A 17,606-nucleotide genomic window follows, 5' to 3' on the forward strand; every position below is an offset into this window, starting at 1 on the left:
CGCTTCCCCCGCAGCCTCTCTCTGTTTTCTTGGACTGCAGCAGAAAAATCCGCTGCATCGCACAAGAACAGAAAGCAGAGATCTGGCTGCGATGTCTGCTCCCTCTGTATCGGTGTAAGTGAGGAGGAAATCCGGGAACGGAGCTGTTGGACTCATCGGGCTCGCTGCGATGCTTTCTGGTTCCCCTGGAAATTGTAAGTAAAAACGCTTCATCTTTTTAAAATCATTATTATTAATAATATCCGCATCTATGAACTCATCTCGTCCGCTGCATAGTTTTTATTTCCCTCAAAACTGTATTTTTTTTGTTACATATTTCTTATCCATAAACATATCCATCTGCATGTAGCCTCTCATAATTTGAAGCTAACTTGGAATTTGAACGCGGCTGTAAAATTAGGAGGTATAGTGGTTTGGGATGATTGACGGGAAAGTTGGTTAGAACTTTTCTCGCTCGTGCTTTCGTGTTTCCCCCCCACACACAGTGTTTATTATTATGTGCCACGCATTTCATCTGTCGGTTATCGAACCCGTCAAAGTTTTGACGAATATGCGGCTGAAGGAGGGGGTTCATGTTCGGTGTTGAATTAGGGGTAAAAAAATAAATAAATAAGTAACGCAGAACCGATCCACGCACGAGCTTCTCCGTCCTGTACATTAATCACTGCAGGAAATCAGTTCCGTATGGTCGTAGTGTGGCGTCCTCGGCGGATTGATTCCCAGGAAAGCAGGACAGCAAACCCCGAAATCTAATTATGGGACGCGCGCGACTCCCGCCGCGGTGATTGATGCTGCTTCGTGTAAGTGATGTGTTCCGCTCGCGCCCCGTGGCGCCGCTCTGCGAAGCCCGCAGTGGAAACGCTGGAAGTGGAACAAAAGAGGTTGGGTTGGAGTGGGGGGGAGGAAAGTGACAGATGAGTTCAGCATTAAGCCTCCACCAAACTTCTCTGTCAGCTGACCAGGTGTGTGTTTCCAGGTAGGTTTTTGTTGTTGTTGTTGTCGTTGTTGTTGTTAACCATTTGAACAGGTGTTTGTCCAGTAATAAATTTTATGTTTGCTCAGGGAGAGCAGTATGAGTGTCCAGTCCACCCTCTTTGTTGTGGCAGTTTAATATCGGAGGAAAACAAAAGGGTGCAGTGGCAAAGAGAAAAAAGCGTCGAGAACGTTTGAACCTTTCCGTGTTTTGTCGCATTATAACGTCAAACTTCGTTGTGTCTTTCTGCGATTTTATGTGACAGGTCGCCAAAAGGTTGTGCATAACTGTGAAGTTTACGAGTAAAACCTGAAAATTGTGCAATTTTAGTCAATACTCCAACATCAGATGAAGAACGTTTCTAGGATTAAAAGACTAATGTCTAAAGAAACTCATCCATACGTTTATCTTTGGTTACTGCAACAGAGGCTGGGTTTTCATTACAAATATTTACAAAAACCAGGAAGATAGAGTATTGAGTATTTCATCCCAGTTATAAAGCTTCTGGCTTCCTGTAGCTCAGAGAAGAGACTTTAAAATACTTCTACTAGTTAATAAATCACCAAACGACTTAGCACAGTAATACATTAAAGACTTGCTGTTGTATCAGTCTTCCAGACCTCTCAAGTCTTCTGGTTCTGGTCTTTTGTACAACCAGAACCAAACATGGAGAAGCAGCTTTCAGCATCTATGCACCACAAATCTGGAACAAACTTCCAGAAAACTGAAATTGCCAAAATACTGAATTCCCTTAAATCAAGGCTAAAACCCCAGTGTATGATAAGCCTGGCGGGCCACCAGGCTTTAGTTGACCCCCCACCAGGCTAAACGTTATTTATTTATTTAAATCCATCAGTAACAGTGACAGCAAAGACGGGTTTAGCTAGGTTTATGTATAATAAAACATTCTATCTCTTTAAAAAAGCATTTGATTATACATACAAAACCAACAGGAAGACTAGTTTTATTTAGTGCACTGCAATATTTTCTTTATTCTTGTTGTTTTATTTCTCACATTTCCTGTTGGTTTTTAGCCTTTTTTTTTTCAACACAAAAAACACAGTGGAGTGACTTTGTTAGCAAAACTGGGCTTAGCTAGTTTTCTGGAGGAAACCTTGTATATTGCTTCCTTCTTAATTGGTTAATGTACTTCGTTTCTATGAGGTAAGGCACTTTTAATTGCCTTGTTGCTGAAATGTTCTATACAAATAAATTTGATGTAGCCAGTTCTTTATAGAACCATTACAGGAACTCCAGGATATTTGAAATATACTGCTTTCTCACTCAGACAGGATGAATTTTTCAATAATTTTTTAAGCACTCCCACAGATTACCAACTGAATTTAGGTCTACACTTTGACTGGGTCATTCTAAAAATAAATAAATAAATAAATAATATCTTAACGATGCCGTTTGTTCTCAATCTTCTCTAATAAACCTCTGAGGCCAGAAACAAAACAGTTTTACGCTGACAGTAAATTATACACAAGTGGACTCTCTTTACTAATTGCATGACTTCTAGAGAAAATTGGTTGCACTGGATTTTAATCAGGCGCACCGTAGTATCTGGGTGAATACAAAAATGCAACCGACTCTTCTCATTATTTTGTAAACCATTTTAAACACTGCGTGTCACTTCCACTTCAGAATTATGCGTTGCTTCATGTTGGTCTGAAATCTCTACTGTTGTTCCGTTTTTGCCTTTTGAATGAATGGATGAGCAATTTAAGCAAATGGTTGTGTGTTACTTTTATTTGCATTCATCCTCATTTACCTCAAAGTAAAAATATCACAGTTCATTTGAAATAAGACAAAACTAACTTGCATGTTACTTTTCAGCAAGATATAGGATTTTGTTTTAAGGCAATAATTATCAAATATTAGTAGGGAGGTTTTTTTGTTTTACATCGGAAAACCATTTTGTTTTCTATGTTTTCTAACTTGTTTTGAGAAGGTTATTTTTTGCAGTGTATAAGACACAGGAAGAGATTTTGGTTATAAAATAAGTTTTCTAATTTGTTATCTCTAGGAGACAAAAGAAAATCTTGATTTTCTAAATCATGATTAAATTAAACTATTATTTTAACAGAAGTACAAGCAAAACCTGTGAAGTTTGAGTCAAGAAAAATAAAAATAGAAGTGAAACATTCACACAGAAACCCCAGAGCAGCTGGACATTCTCCTGTAGTGTGTAAACCCTCACAGCCACTATGACATACATGCAATCAAGCAGCTCACTATGTGTTGGGGCGCGCGCGAGTGTGTGTGTGAGCATAGACAGGGGCGATCCCACACTAAGCATTGGGTTGTTTAGCAGCTCTCTGCGTCAGAGCAGCTGTTAATATATGAAATGTTGCGCTGCTGCCCTTCATTTGTACTCAGTGGATCTCCAGACCTGGAAGGCATGAAGCCCGTGGTTAACGTAGTGTGCATTCATCGCTTTTAATCTAAACTGCTGCGCCGCTGGCACTCTGCTTCTCTTAAGGATGTTTGAGTATCAGATGCTCTGGGAGATTTCAAAACCTGAAAATGTTCAACTCACGTTTTGATTTCGTCTAAAGAATCAACCTGCGTTCACATCAGACGTCCTGAGGTGTACGTTAATCAGTAGTTTTCTTTCAAATCCAGAGAGAACAACTCATTTTCCAAAGAGCGTAGCAAAATGAGGATGTTGTATGAGATAATTTAGTTGTAATGTTGGTTCCACATGCTTTGTGTCTTTATTTTGTTGATATGTTTTGCTTTTTCATGTGCAGAAGTTTTTTTGAAATCCCACACTATGATTTTTTTTTTTTACCTTCATCATCCCTAATTTTATTATTTTCTTCTCTAATGAATGGGCAGCTGTACCTCTCTGCCCATGTGTTATGTTGTTTGTTTTTGTCCTTTTGTGTTGTTTGGATAGGCTACACTGAAAAAAATTTCATTGTGGCAGTTTTTTCATCCACTGTATTTTACAGCTCATGAATAAAATTGACAAAATTGTTTGAGATTAGTCAAATAAAAAAAAAAATGCAAACACCCATTACCTGTCCACCAAGCTGGATTCTACATGTAGATCTTTCACTCTGCTTTTCGTACGCTCATTTTCAAAATCAGCTTCACCTGCTAATGTCAAGAAAGTGAGAATTATGGCTCTTATCTCTTTCATTCTTTTGAATCTAATGTAAAGATTTGCTCTTACAGACTGTAGTAAACTCACTCTGCATTAAAAAAAAAGTCTTACTGTTGTGTTACTTTAGAGCAAGTTGTGTAGCATCTGCAGAGCTGGTTGTGTAGCTTTATTCACATGATGTGCATGAGTAGATGTTCACCGCAGCCATCTGGAGGACCCGACCTGAGAAAGCCTGCAGGTCTCTGTACATGCAACTGCACTTACATATTTTCATATAATGTAGCACGACCATGTGGAGGATTTCATCTGGGTTAAAATGACATATATAAAATCACAAGTTTCTTTTGATTGAGATAATTTGAAAAAAAGGAATAATGTAATACAGATTAAAAGATTAATCGGTTGTCCAATTAACTGGTTGATCTTTGCTCAATAATTGGCATCAGAAACACAGAAATATACTAATATCATCAAAATGGTGCAACTTCTGAGAGTGCATTGCTGTTATGATGAAATAAATTGTGCTGAGAGACTACTGTACCAAGCATGGCGGTGGCAGTGTCATGGTGTGGACCCGTTCAATAAATGAGAACATCATTTATTTCTGTTCATTAGGATGATTTTCCACTTACAGTTAATGGAAAATTTAAAATAAGAATATTACATCAGTAAAAAAAAAAAAAAAACCTTTTTAAAAACATAAATGTGTCGGTATAAAACAGAAGTTTTATACCGGCTTTATGGTTGTGAGTTTCTAAAGATACTTAGACTCTGAAAAAAGAGACTCATTGGTTTGTAATTTATTGATTATGACTATAAATGAACATGGCTGGAGTGAAGAGGCAGAACAACTTCCTTTAAAATGTTCAACTTTACCTTCAACCAACACAATTAGGTGTTATTTTGGGCCCACTGACTTTAAAGCAACAGTATGTGACTTTTATAAAAAAAATTATATTTTTCACATATTTGTTAAAATTATTACTATGTTGTGACAGTAAACAATTAATCTGTGAAAAAACTGAACTACTTCCCAGAAATACACCGCTTGGTCAGAAACAACCAATCAGAGCTAGGAGGAGGGTCTTATCACTGTCAATCACTCTTGTTTTCTGCTATGCTACAGATAGTTCTGCACACTGGAGCCTGCCAAGAATGCTAAGAACAGTTAATGTGACGGCTAAAAAGTAGGTTTCCACTAGCCATTAGCACATTGAGCACTGTGTACACAAGGTTGATTGACAGCACCAAGACCCTCCTCCTGGCTCTGATTGGTTGTTTTTGACCTGGAGTGTTGCATTTCTTAAGATGGCAATAGGAGGAGGAGAAGTTTGATTTTTTATTTTTTATTTTTTATTTTTTACAGATTATCTGTAAAAAGTTTGTCATGAACATAGTCACAGTTTGAACAAATTGGTAAAATATATATATATATATTTTAGCAAAAGTTACATACTGCAGGTTTAAGTGCTGAATAATTGGCAATTAAGCTTTTTAAGCACAACATTGATTTCTACACATGACTATGAAACATATATACTCATGGGGCAAAGGAAAAAGAAGAAAAAAGTGGATTCATAAATCTAACACTGGCTTCTCGATAATCTAGATTTCAGAATAACGAACCCAAATCGATGCACCAGGCGACTCAGTGAGTGTATATGTTGCTGCATCTGCTGCATTTCTCTGTGTTATGGAAGTGATTTATGAACGTACATCCAGATAGTGTCAGCAGGCCACGACTGCTGGAAAATCGTTTCTCCGCAGCATATAGACTGCTGATTCAAGAGAGTTCTGCTGATTGCTAAAATCCCATCAGAAGGGGGTTATTATAAGGTTAGCATTCGCTCATAATAACCCCAATCACAACAACACGACGGGTTGTAAAGGGAATTGCCATCACAATGAAGTGAAGTGGCCATAAACAATATTAGCTTGACTTTTTATGGGAAAAGACCAAGGAGTTGGGATGGAGTGGGGTTGCTTCTCACGGGAAAGTGCTGCTTAAGTTGGCATAAAAAAAAAAAAGAATAAATAAATATAAAAAAGATTGGAGACTTGGTCTGCACTTGCAGCTGTATCTCAAAATGCAGTGAAAGACTTGAAAATGTCATCATTAGCAGGCATTTCCATAAGAAGAAGAAGAATGTCTAGCCAATCGTGAATAGTGAAATGTCAAGAGAAGAGGTGAATCTTTCATATTCTGAGCCTCTATCAAGACTCACACTTTGAAACTCTCGGCACAGTTGGATAAGAATGTCAAAAGACGAGCAAAGGGGAGGAAAAAAAAACTGAAAAAAAGAGAGACTGCGAGACTGACAGTCGCAGAGAAGGGATAGGATGGGGGGAATTATACACAGACCTGTCTGCCTGTTATGCACCATTATGCATTTTCGCTTCATCATTAAAAGTTTTCTTAGAACTGCAGAGCAGCAAGTTGATTTCCTATTTTCTTCGTGGCCATATGCTGCAGAAACTCGTAAAGCATATCGTGATGCACGTCTCGGAGACAATCCTTTGATTAGAGACCTGAAGCGTTCAGGTGAAAGAACTGCGCTGGTCAATATGAGTTTACATAAGATTGCAGACAGGAGAATATGTATGTGACTTGAATAATAAAAAAATTCAATCATCCTTCTTATAGAATGCTTATTCTACTTTACCTTTTTTTAAAAGAAAAGTTAAGTAGAATAAACAGAACTGAGAGAAAATGACCAAATTTAATCATATAATCAGCATTTAAATAAAACTTTAGTTGATAGACTGTTCACCTCCATTTGCAGATGCAATTCTTAAATCTCACATGATAAAACTATGGAAATGCCTCTGATTTTTGTCACCTGTTTGCAGGTTGGTGTGTGTTAAACCTGAGTCTATCCTTCAAATGCATGCCGCTGTGCACAAAACAAAGCTTATTTTCGCAAGATTTGCTTGTCATCTCGAGAAAAATGCGTAAAACGTCCACTGTGGGCTTCCGTAGTTTTCTGGCTCTTGCTCTTACATACTGGTTGTGATTCAGCAGCGTAAAATGTGATTACGTGTAACTTTGTTCCTGGTCTCAAGATTTTGATTCGGCCTGCATGTAATACAGTGTTTGAATGTGCAGAAATTAGAGGAAACAGTTATTGTTATTGCTAGCACAAGTTAGCACAACAGTTAGCAAACCCCATTGGATTCCTGAATGGTGTAGAACTCCATGTAGTCGGGTGTGAAATTTTCCAGATACGGTACAAGTTCAGACTTCTGGGTAAATGTGGCTTTATACTGAAGATGAATCATTGGTTTCCAACAGCAACAGAGTTGATGTTGAACTGGAGTTTAGGGCCGGTCCCATGACAAATAAAAAGAAAAGCACATTTACCCAGCAGCTGATGAGAAAGGACTGTAACTCAGATAGAAGAGCAGTGAGTATTTACTACACACTTATTCAGGAAATTAGAATATTATTTTAAAAAATTCATTAATTTTAGCAACTCGCCTCACTAAGAAACATAAAAATAAATTACAAGCAGACTCATTTTGCTGTTTTAAAGTGTTTATTTCTGTTAATTGTGATGATTTTTTATCACAATTAAAGCTAATGAAAACATGACATGAAAGGTAACAACAAAAACCAATAGAAAGATCTTTATCAATATAGAGATGTGGGCTTGTTGAGATGTTTGCTTAATACCTGCTGAAAGGTTGTCATTTCCAATAAAAGTCTTTTTTTATATATATATATATATATAATTGTAATGGATGTTGCCGTAGAGTGAAAACAACGACTTGGCCAGAAAAAAAGTGTAAACTCTAAACAGTCTTTCCCACAAACAGAAAACACACTTCAAGTTCTCATCCTTGGACAGTATTACTGATACAAATGAAAAAGTATCAAACAACGTAGACCTAATTACTCCTGCACACCAATAAAACCTCGCTAAACGTCTCCCGTCTCACTTTCCATTCAAATTCATTTGCTTGCCTTGATATACGCGTATAAAAAGTACATTTAAAACCGCTGTTGTCTAAAATGTGCTGAGCACTGAGGATTCTCTCTTTGGCTTCACGCACAGATGCATTCACAGCCTCAAGCGGTTTGTGTCCCATCATCTGGCAACACACAAAGTTAGTTAGGACACTTTTCATTTGGCTGCTGCATTGCGCCAAGCCATCTCGGGGCAGCTTTATGCCGAGCCACTGGTGCTTGGATGTTCAATGACAGATCCCAGGCGATGTCTTATCTAATCCTGCCGAGCAACAAAGGTGACCAGAAACGCCATTTATCAACCTGCCAAGCCCCAACTGGAAGCTAAACCCACGCTTAGCTCCTGTTAAAGACTTAAGATTCTTCTGGAAACATTGAATTGATCCTGAAGGATTCAGCATTTGGTAAAATACTAATCCATTTTTTTTTTTGCACTGGACCTATTCCTAAGAAGGGGAATTACCTGATTGGTTTACCTGCCTTCCACCAGTAACAAAGTAATGCTGATGTTCCAGATTGCATTACGAGGGCCTAAAGCTTGATTATTTTCTTCCAGCAGCAGTGGGATCTAGGAGACGCACTGATGTGTTGACTTGGCAGGTTTTCTAAGAGGCCATGCCACTGTCATGGTACAGAAGTCCCAGAGGAAAACCACTCTTACAGGCTGACATGCATTTCCAGCTGTGACGTAACCCAGAACAGAATTTAACAGATTGGCATGCTTCTAATAATTTCAAAATTATATTACTTATGGCTTAAAATAGGTTCTCATATATGCCAACTTGGCAACCTGCAAAACAGAACATACACATTTTGTTCTGGTCTTCACTTTAGATCATGTTAAGAATTTTCTTAATTGTAATTGGTCTGATGAGAAATCAGTCATAAATCATAGTTCAAGTCTGTCTTAGTTTTTGTGATACCTTTGCATTTTTCTACAAAAGTTACAAAAATGTTGGTATTAAAAGATAAAGGTTTCTTTACTGTTGTTCCCCAGGCAAATGTTTTCTTGAACAGATGTAGAAAAGATTCTATCCAAACAACTTAAAGGGTTTCCTCCAGTACACTATGAGTCTGGCGGGCTGCCAGGCTGAAGCTTGAACTACAGGCGGCGACGTCACTCTTTCAAATTTACTTTCTTATGCAACTTGCTCAGTGAGGTGACAATCATCCTCCTGCCAGCCAAGCAACCAGCGAAATTCGTGCATGTGAAGTTTTGGGCATGTAGACTTATACAGCAAGGTGACGCAAGAAAATTGAAAAATGTTCAACTTGTATTGGTGCCGTCACAATAGTTTATTTGGTTTCACCCTGGGTGGCTAAAACCGTAACCTGTCATGTGTCAAGCACATTAAAGTTGATGCATTAAACTAAGCAAGAGCAATCACAGCGTCTGGGATGGCTAATAATTACCTTGTCATATTTTAAAATTTCCTGCCAACTTTTAACAATTTTTTAAAACACAAAAACATATTGTGCCTCTGGTCGGCTCCCCATGCACTCCTCCCACTACGATTAGCAACTTTTTAGGGGGAAGCCCTGAAACTTGAAAAATAAAAAAGTAAGAAAGGCGTTAGTCTCTCCCCGCCTCTTTGGATGTTCTCATCCCATCCAAACATAGGCTCTTAATTTAGAGAGTGAGTTTGATGCGGATCTTTGTCTGATATGCATCATCGTGTGAGGAATGCCAACTTTGGACAATTTTTGGATCTGGTTGGATAGAGATGAATTTCTCTGCTGATGCTCGTCCCACACTTAAAGGCGTCTAATCCCAAAGTGATAGTTCATTACAGTCTGTGATTAGACCCTCTCCCGTCACGCCATCAGCAAACTAATAATGTGTGAACGGAGCTCATCAGCGAGCCGAGCACAAAGTGCAGCTTATGAGTAATTTTCTGAGTGCTGCAGTCCTGGAGACGTTCCAGACGTACTTGCAACACACGAGGTGTAATTAGATCCAATTCAGTTCTTGGACCGCGAGTTTTACCGATGTGAAAGAAACTCATCATTAATCACAGAGGTGCATAGCTTATCGGTTGTCAGTCACATTTTTGTTTGAAATTGCTTCTCGTTTTGATTTGATTCTAATTGTAATAGGACATTGTTACAACTTGTGTGATTTTTTTTGACTCTGTCATTCAAAACTTGCCTGGATTCACATTATTTATCCACCATGCATTTGTATACGGAATTATAAAAATGTCAATGTAAGACCTTTACAATGCTGCCAATGAATGTGATGTTAGACATTTTTGAGCCTTGTTCATCTTGAAATGCATTTTTATTAGTCTTATTTGAATTTTTTCTCAGTAAATTAGTAATATACCATCCATCCATTCATCCCCACTTGATAATATAAGGTGCTCACAGAACAACAGAAAGATACACATGACAGACAACCATATCTTCTCACACTCAGACATAAGGGCAAATTAGAAAGACAAATTAAGCTAAAAATATGCAGATCTTAGAGTGAAGAAAGAACCTAGAGTACAGAGAGAAACAACCTTGGATCCACCTAAGCTCAATTGTTTTATGATTTGTAACCCTGTACCTACTGCCAAGCATGGTGAAGGCAGCTTCATATAAGGATCTGTTTTTGCTAGTTCATTGCACAAAACAGGTGAAATAATAAACACGGAGGAGGATCTCCAAATTCTTCAACTTTGGATCAGCACTCCTAATATTAAATAACAAGATCTGGGTATTTCATACCATTACCATACAGTTACCATATAAATAACCATATCATACCATTACTATACCATTATCATAATTCCTAACTCTACCCATTAAAAATGCATGGACTTTGCTTAAAAGTTCATAAAAGGAAGTTAAATTTACCAATTTAAATGAGCTCCTCTGCTCTTAAGAGCAGAAGTGGGAAATATTCATTTCCGATCCATAAAGTTGTTCTCACACGACCTAAAAAAATATATTGTCAATGTATTTTTTAAATTTTCACCAAAAAGTCAATGACTCCACACATTGTGTTCTCAGTGACTCATTTCCTTTGCTTTTTTTCGTGTCTCAGCACAACATGAATTGCTGTTAGACGTCTCTTTCTATAGATTTTAAGGTTTGGCTTTCTGAGTGTAAAAATGCCCCTGCAGCTATTATAAGAAAGAAAGGCTGCAGTTACTGATTAGATAAACATTTTAGTGAAGCTAAAATGTTTGTTTCTTTCTTTCTCTCCCCACAGATTCCCTCTGCTGAGTTCTGAGTGGACAGAATTCGGATAGGGTCTCCGTCTGAACTCTGTCTGGCAACGCCCATCCAATGGAAGTAGATATGATTGTTTAACCATTAGTTACCTGGCTGCTGGTTACTTTCTCAAAGCTTATACAGCATCTCACCCTACCTTGAGATAAATCATCAGTAATAAGTAAAGAGACACTTTAAATTTAGTTAGTGCCAACTCTCCTTGTGCCAAGATGGATGAAGCACCTAACAACAGAACTTCCTTGGTCAAAGGTGCCAAGGACATCGCAAAGGAAGCCAAGAGGCATGCTTCCAAAAATTTCAACAAAGCTGTTGATCGTGCCTCTGACGAATACTCTGCCCAACGCAGCTACAACCGCTTCCACAACGAGGATGAGGACAACTACAACGCGTACAATCAGCCGGATGGCCAATACGGCGACAACGCAGCCAACGACGAGGACGGGGCGTCCAGCGACGCAACTGAGGGCCACGACGACGAAGATGAGATCTACGAAGGCGAGTACCAAGGCGTGCCGGCCTCCAACAATGAAAAGCCACGGGATGGGCAGGTGGCTCTGGGCCTAAAGAGCCTCAAGAGCCAGAAGGAGTTGGAAAACGAGAGGCAGGCCGACGAGGAGGAGCTGGCTCAGCAGTATGAGCTGATCATGCAGGAGTGTGGCCACGGGAGGTTCCAGTGGCAGCTTTTCTTCGTGCTCGGACTGGCGCTCATGTCTGACGGCGTGGAAGTGTTTGTGGTGGGGTTCGTCCTGCCCAGCGCTGAGACGGACATGTGCGTCCCCAACTCTGGCGCGGGATGGCTCGGTAAGTGGTCTCTTCACATGATACCGTATGAATGTGTGAAACCACCGCAAGCCATTCTTCTTTATGTTACTCAGTGGGTTTTTAAACGTCCAGTGTTTTGTAAAATTGACTTTTGCATATTATGCATACCTGGAGTGAAATCCTTTAATCTCCCATGGCAACCATTCAGTTGTGCAAAACACTTGGGTAAAATCCACACAACTCCAGAAGGATGTCACATTCAACATATTCTAGAGATAACATAAGTGCAATAACAAGGCATTTTATTAACATTTTGTGCTTTTCTGCCCCACAGACACTTATTTCTAAATGATTTTCCTCTGAAACTTTTCTGAAACCCACCAAATGTTGTGAAAAGTAGCCCAAATTTTAACAATCTTTTTCTTTTGTTCAACCAAGCATTTTCAAAAGTCAGTGTTGCTGATATGGAAACACTGACTTTAGCCCTCTAAGAAAAACACGTAAAACGCTAGACTGAAGTTTGTCAAAAACAAAGAAAACAAAGATCATGACTTCAGGAATAAAATCTTGTTTTATACAGATGACATCAAAAATTTACACTTTGAGTCCATAATTTGAATAATGTAGAAGCAGTCATGGAGTTGTCATGGCACCAGGTATTTGAATGCACGAGTAGGAGGTGTCATCACTCTGAATGTGTGCCGCTTGTCTTCCTATTTTCTCACTGATATCAAAAATAACTTCAAGCACAATATTTTTTTTCCTTCAGTTTACACTAATATTGGATTCTTTACACAGACAACAAGACAAACAGTACCGTTTCTGCCGGCGCAGTGTTACGATTTTGAGATTGTTCTGACCGGAGACGGAGGCGAACGCTTCCCTTTGAAGAGCGGGACGGTTTGCTGTTCACCCGGACTGATCCCGTGTTGTGACTCATCTCTCAGTGGGAGCCAGGAGGGAAAGAATAGAAAGAATGAGTCATTTTACCAGCTGGCTTACACACAGCATAAATAATGGATGTGTGTACACGCTCACTTGTGAAGGATAAACCGTACACAATGGACTCAATTGGCGCTTTTATCACCGATCCTGTGAGAAGGTCAGCGACTCGAGAAGCGCTTGATAAGAGCGTCTTCTGTCTGAAAGGAGGAAACAGCAGAACTGATAGATTACAGGGAAAGCTGGAGTTTATCTGCAGGAATGTTAGCTTAGAGTCAATGTTTAGCTGGTGTCTAATGTTAGCCTGCAGTTCATCACAGGAAGCACTTTTAAACAATAAGTTGTTCTTGTCCTTTCACAGATCCTGAGGAATTGATGCCAAATTAGTCAATCTTTGTTTCATCAGATCAAAGGATCTTTGCTGATTGTGCTGTAAACTTGACAGTCTTTATTTTTCACTATAAAGACGATAGCGTCTAGTCTAATAGTTCAGATCTAATTATTTCCTCCAACAGTTTTTCCATTTCATTCAAACTTCATTTACATCATTTTAACTGAGCTTTACTGCTCCAAACGCTGCCAAAACGCCACTGTGTTCCTCTTTAGAGGTCTGTGTTTAGACAACTGCTAGCACACTTTTTATGTGTAAATAAATCAAAGAGAAAAAAATTATCTAAAACATTTTTTGACCCGTATAAACATTCATCTTGAATTATTGTAAGGGATTATTAGCATTCATTTATAATAATTTTAAGATATGAATAAAATGCCTCTTCCTCATGTTATAATCTAAGCTGAGATACCATCAAATAGCAGATTGTCGTCTTCTTCTTCTCTTGTGTTTCCCCTCCATCACCCTCACAGTATAATCCATTTAATGCTCTCTCAGAGCTTCTCCGTCTCTCATAGCCATGCTGGTGATCTGACGATACGGGCTTGGGTTAATCTCTGCAGCATTGTGCTTTACTGCAGTTTAGCCATGGTAGACTGGCTCACGTACCTCCCTGGAGAAAAAGGGGAGGGAGAGCGAGAGCGCTGCTTTCACTCCCCTCCTCCCCCCCCTTTGATTTGGTGCTCCACGACATATGGCTCGGATGTGGGTGTTTTCCTGCATTGCTATAGTCTGAACAAAGAGCCAACTTTGTTTGTTTGTTTGTTTGTTTTTTTACAGAACTACATGTAATACGGTATTGATTTAAGTGTGCTCTTAACCATAATAGAATATAATAATTTATCTCTGCCTGCCCCCAACAAAAAAATTAATCAGTGGTGCACCAATATGAACATTCGGACCAGTCTCAACAACTGATATTTATTGACATCTATAAAATATGTTGCATGTTTATGTCCGCTGGAATTATTTCCCCCACTTTTATTATCTACTCTCAATAATTAGTACATTTGTTTAGCATGAGTCCCGCTTCACACCTTTTGATTTTAGTTGGCCATGCTACGCTAGCTTGAGACGCAAAGCAGCTCGACAAATTTGACTGGCAGCCAATCAGAAAGATAAAACAATAATGTTCGATAAAGCCATAATTTTTCAATAGTGACTGAAAAAGAGATTTGATTTTTTTAAAAAATGTGTTGGATTAACTCTTTATATTTTTGCATTTTTTCTTCAGGTTTTCTGAGGTCGCTCCTCCAGCGCCCTCCGGTGGCGCCCCCTGCTTAGGAAATTAATCTGTAGCCATAATCGCTCACTTTTTAAGTAAACCTGGATAAAAGTTACACAACAATCTGAAATCATATTCAATGTATTGCATATGTGTGGATCAGTACTGCTGTACATGCTATCAATAGTCAAACAGTGCATTGACAGAACTTAGAGGGAGAGAAAACAGTAACTAAACCCCAATGAGGGGAAAAACAAATCAGCAGGTGTTAAAGTAATTAATATCTGAGGACCGTGATTTGCACCTGAGGGGTTTCTCCTCTCTCTCTCACCGCCACTCCTCATCTGTCTCACCGCCTGCATCAGCCCACCCATCAGTCACACGTGGTCCTCTGGGGTTCCCCTCAGCGCTCGCTTAATGTCTCGAGCGTTCCAGCTGAGAAAGTAAGCGCTCGACTCGCCTGTGACGCAGGCCGTCTGTTTTTCTGTCTGTCTCTCCTCTCATCCATGTCAGGATGCTGCGTGGCTGCGAGGAGAGAAAAACAGAGCAGAAACTGAGGCGCCGGGAGAGACTCGCGCTTACACATAAGAGCTAATTAAAGTGGAAAAAAGCAGCGCAGGGAGACCACTGAAGTCAGCTTAAGAACCGGAAACAAAAACAGAGCTGTTTAGTGTTAATAAAGTTAACAAATGCACCCCTCCTCTTGCTTTATGAAAAATATTAATGCCATCTTTACTCTTTTTACTTGAATAGTAATGCTTTCATGAAGTCCTAGCTATGTGGAAATAAACGGCATCTTTTCGTCTTATTTCTGCTGTTCTTACTCTCACTGGCCTCAGTTAGATTTTTAAAGGGGCAGTATTATGTGTTTTCCATGTGCAATGAAGTAACTACGTTAACTTCACTTGTTGTATATTAAATATGATTTAAAAGAAATTTGACTTTGTAATTTAACACTTTGAAATTGAGCCTCTGTCTCTTTAAAAAACTCCAGCTCTTTCTGAAACTTCAGGAAGTCATCATAACCCTCTATTAACCCTTTAACAGCATTTTTACCAGCATTTCACTGAGAAGTAGCTCCCATAATGAGCTCAGCCGATATGCAGTTTCACCAGGTGTTTGCTAATTGCTGCTGGCTAGTCTGAAGGAGCTGAGTGGAGGAGTAGGAAGGGAAAGGCTCCTCTGTGAGGAAGAAGCTAGTAATCTGCAGCTCTGAGGAGGAACCTCATCCTCGAAGGCGGAGCTAGGTCCAACCAGGCGTCTTGCACAGCTGAATGGTTGTCATGGGAGATTAAAAGATTTCTCAAAAATGCATGAAAGAATCAAAGCAACACTCCATGTGTGCTTTTGATGAGGAAGTAATATATAGCAAGATGTAAAGCTCAAAAAGTTGATTTTACTTAAAACTGTCCCTTTAAAGTGCTGAGGTCACCTGTTTTAATCTACATGATTTACTTAAACTCTACATTTATGAACGGACTATTGCTTATCCAAATTATCTGGGAAGGTAAACTGCTTTATAGATGTGATGTACTTTATAAAACAGACACGGTGAAAGTGTTTGCTTAACTACGTCAAACACGTGATACTGCCACCGCTACGCTCTGGTGCTCGAAACTGACCCTCGCAAATATACATAAAAGCTTTCAAGGTCTGACCCCAGTTTGAACCCTAACAGAAAATCACAAATCCAATCTCAGAAGCCTTTTATGCTGCGTCTCAGATGCCCCATCGCTATAACCACCCTGCCGCCCTCCCCCCAACTGCTCCACACACACACACACACCCATCCTCCACCCTTTATTACACGTACCAACGCAGCATGAGAGCGGCCATAAAACAAACGAGGTGGCGCTCCGCAGATACCATCTCTTCCCGAACACGCACCCGCGTGTATCTACACAAATCAGAAGGCGCCAGCCGTTTTTTATTTTTTATTTTTTTTTTGTGCAAAATGCAGCATTTTCAGACGCTCCGTTTGATACCGTATCACACGGCCTCCTCCTCATATCCTGAAGGAGGCTCCTCTGCCGCTGCAGTGCATAGATTCTGTGACTGTCACCTGTAATGAATCACTCCCTCTTGGCGTGCCTGCGCAGCGTGATAAGGCCCCCCTGCTCTCAGTGAATCTGTCCCATCACCAGAGACGCAGCGAGCGCAAAAAGAACAGAAGACCTCCTCTCCCTCGCCAGCTTATTTTCTTTGCTGCCTCATCAAACAATCGCATCTCCACTTCCACTAGCATTAGCATTTTTATTAGCACACAACAGAATAAAGTGGACCATTTACAGCCCTGGCAGCTCTCGCCCCTGTCCACGACCACCCTGTGTGGAAAAAAAAAAAAGGCTCCAAACTCCTGTAGAGGAGTTACCGAAAAGAGAAACTACTAATTTATGAACACTTCAGTAGCTGTGTTTCCTTTACAAATGTGCTCAAAACTTTGTCAATGTTCCGCTAATGTCAAAAGAAAACACAAGTTTGCAATTTCGACATTTCTGTTAAATAAGAAACGCAATTAAAATCACACTTGAATAAGTTTGTTCATGCAATAAGTTGTTAGAAAACAGTCCATGCCATCATAATCCATTCACTTCCTGTCATCTTCTTTGTCTTTTCCACCAATAGCAACATCCGGTTGTTGATGACATGACTCATGAGATGCAAAAAGTGTTTCCATTGCAGTTTTTCATATCAACTTTAAGCGTTTCAGTAACAAATATATGATAGAAATGATGGACATCAGTCAAGTTACACATCAACACATTTCAGCAACAAAGCACTTAAGTGATTTACTCCATAAAAGCCATTTATGAAACAAGCAATAAACACCACATTTTGTCAAATATCATCAAAATAATCAAATACATGTCAAATATGTTGATCAGTGTTCCAGTTATTACGACTCAAAGCCAAATGGAAACATGGGTTTTTAGTCTAGATTTATAGGAACTCAGTGTTTCAGCTGTTTTGAGTTTTCTGGAAGTTTGTTCTAGATTTGTGGTGCAT

At 39.4% G+C, this 17,606-nt stretch overlaps 1 protein-coding gene across 1 annotated transcript in view; it reads left to right on the forward strand.

Moving 5' to 3' along the window:
* Positions 1-680: 680 nt before the first annotated feature.
* Positions 681-17,606, forward strand: part of LOC106928731 (synaptic vesicle glycoprotein 2C-like) — a 42,067-nt gene continuing 25,141 nt past the window's right edge. The window contains exons 1-2 of the mRNA XM_015005184.2: positions 681-976; positions 11,258-12,081. Coding sequence (XP_014860670.1) covers positions 11,490-12,081 — 592 coding nt within the window. The 5' untranslated portion in view covers positions 681-976; positions 11,258-11,489. The remainder of the gene's footprint in view (positions 977-11,257; positions 12,082-17,606) is intronic.

The sequence above is a fragment of the Poecilia mexicana genome, unplaced genomic scaffold (assembly GCF_051168715.1).
Source record: "Poecilia mexicana isolate PSO_F unplaced genomic scaffold, ASM5116871v1 scaffold_12, whole genome shotgun sequence".
NCBI classification, from domain to species: Eukaryota; Metazoa; Chordata; class Actinopteri; order Cyprinodontiformes; family Poeciliidae; genus Poecilia; species Poecilia mexicana.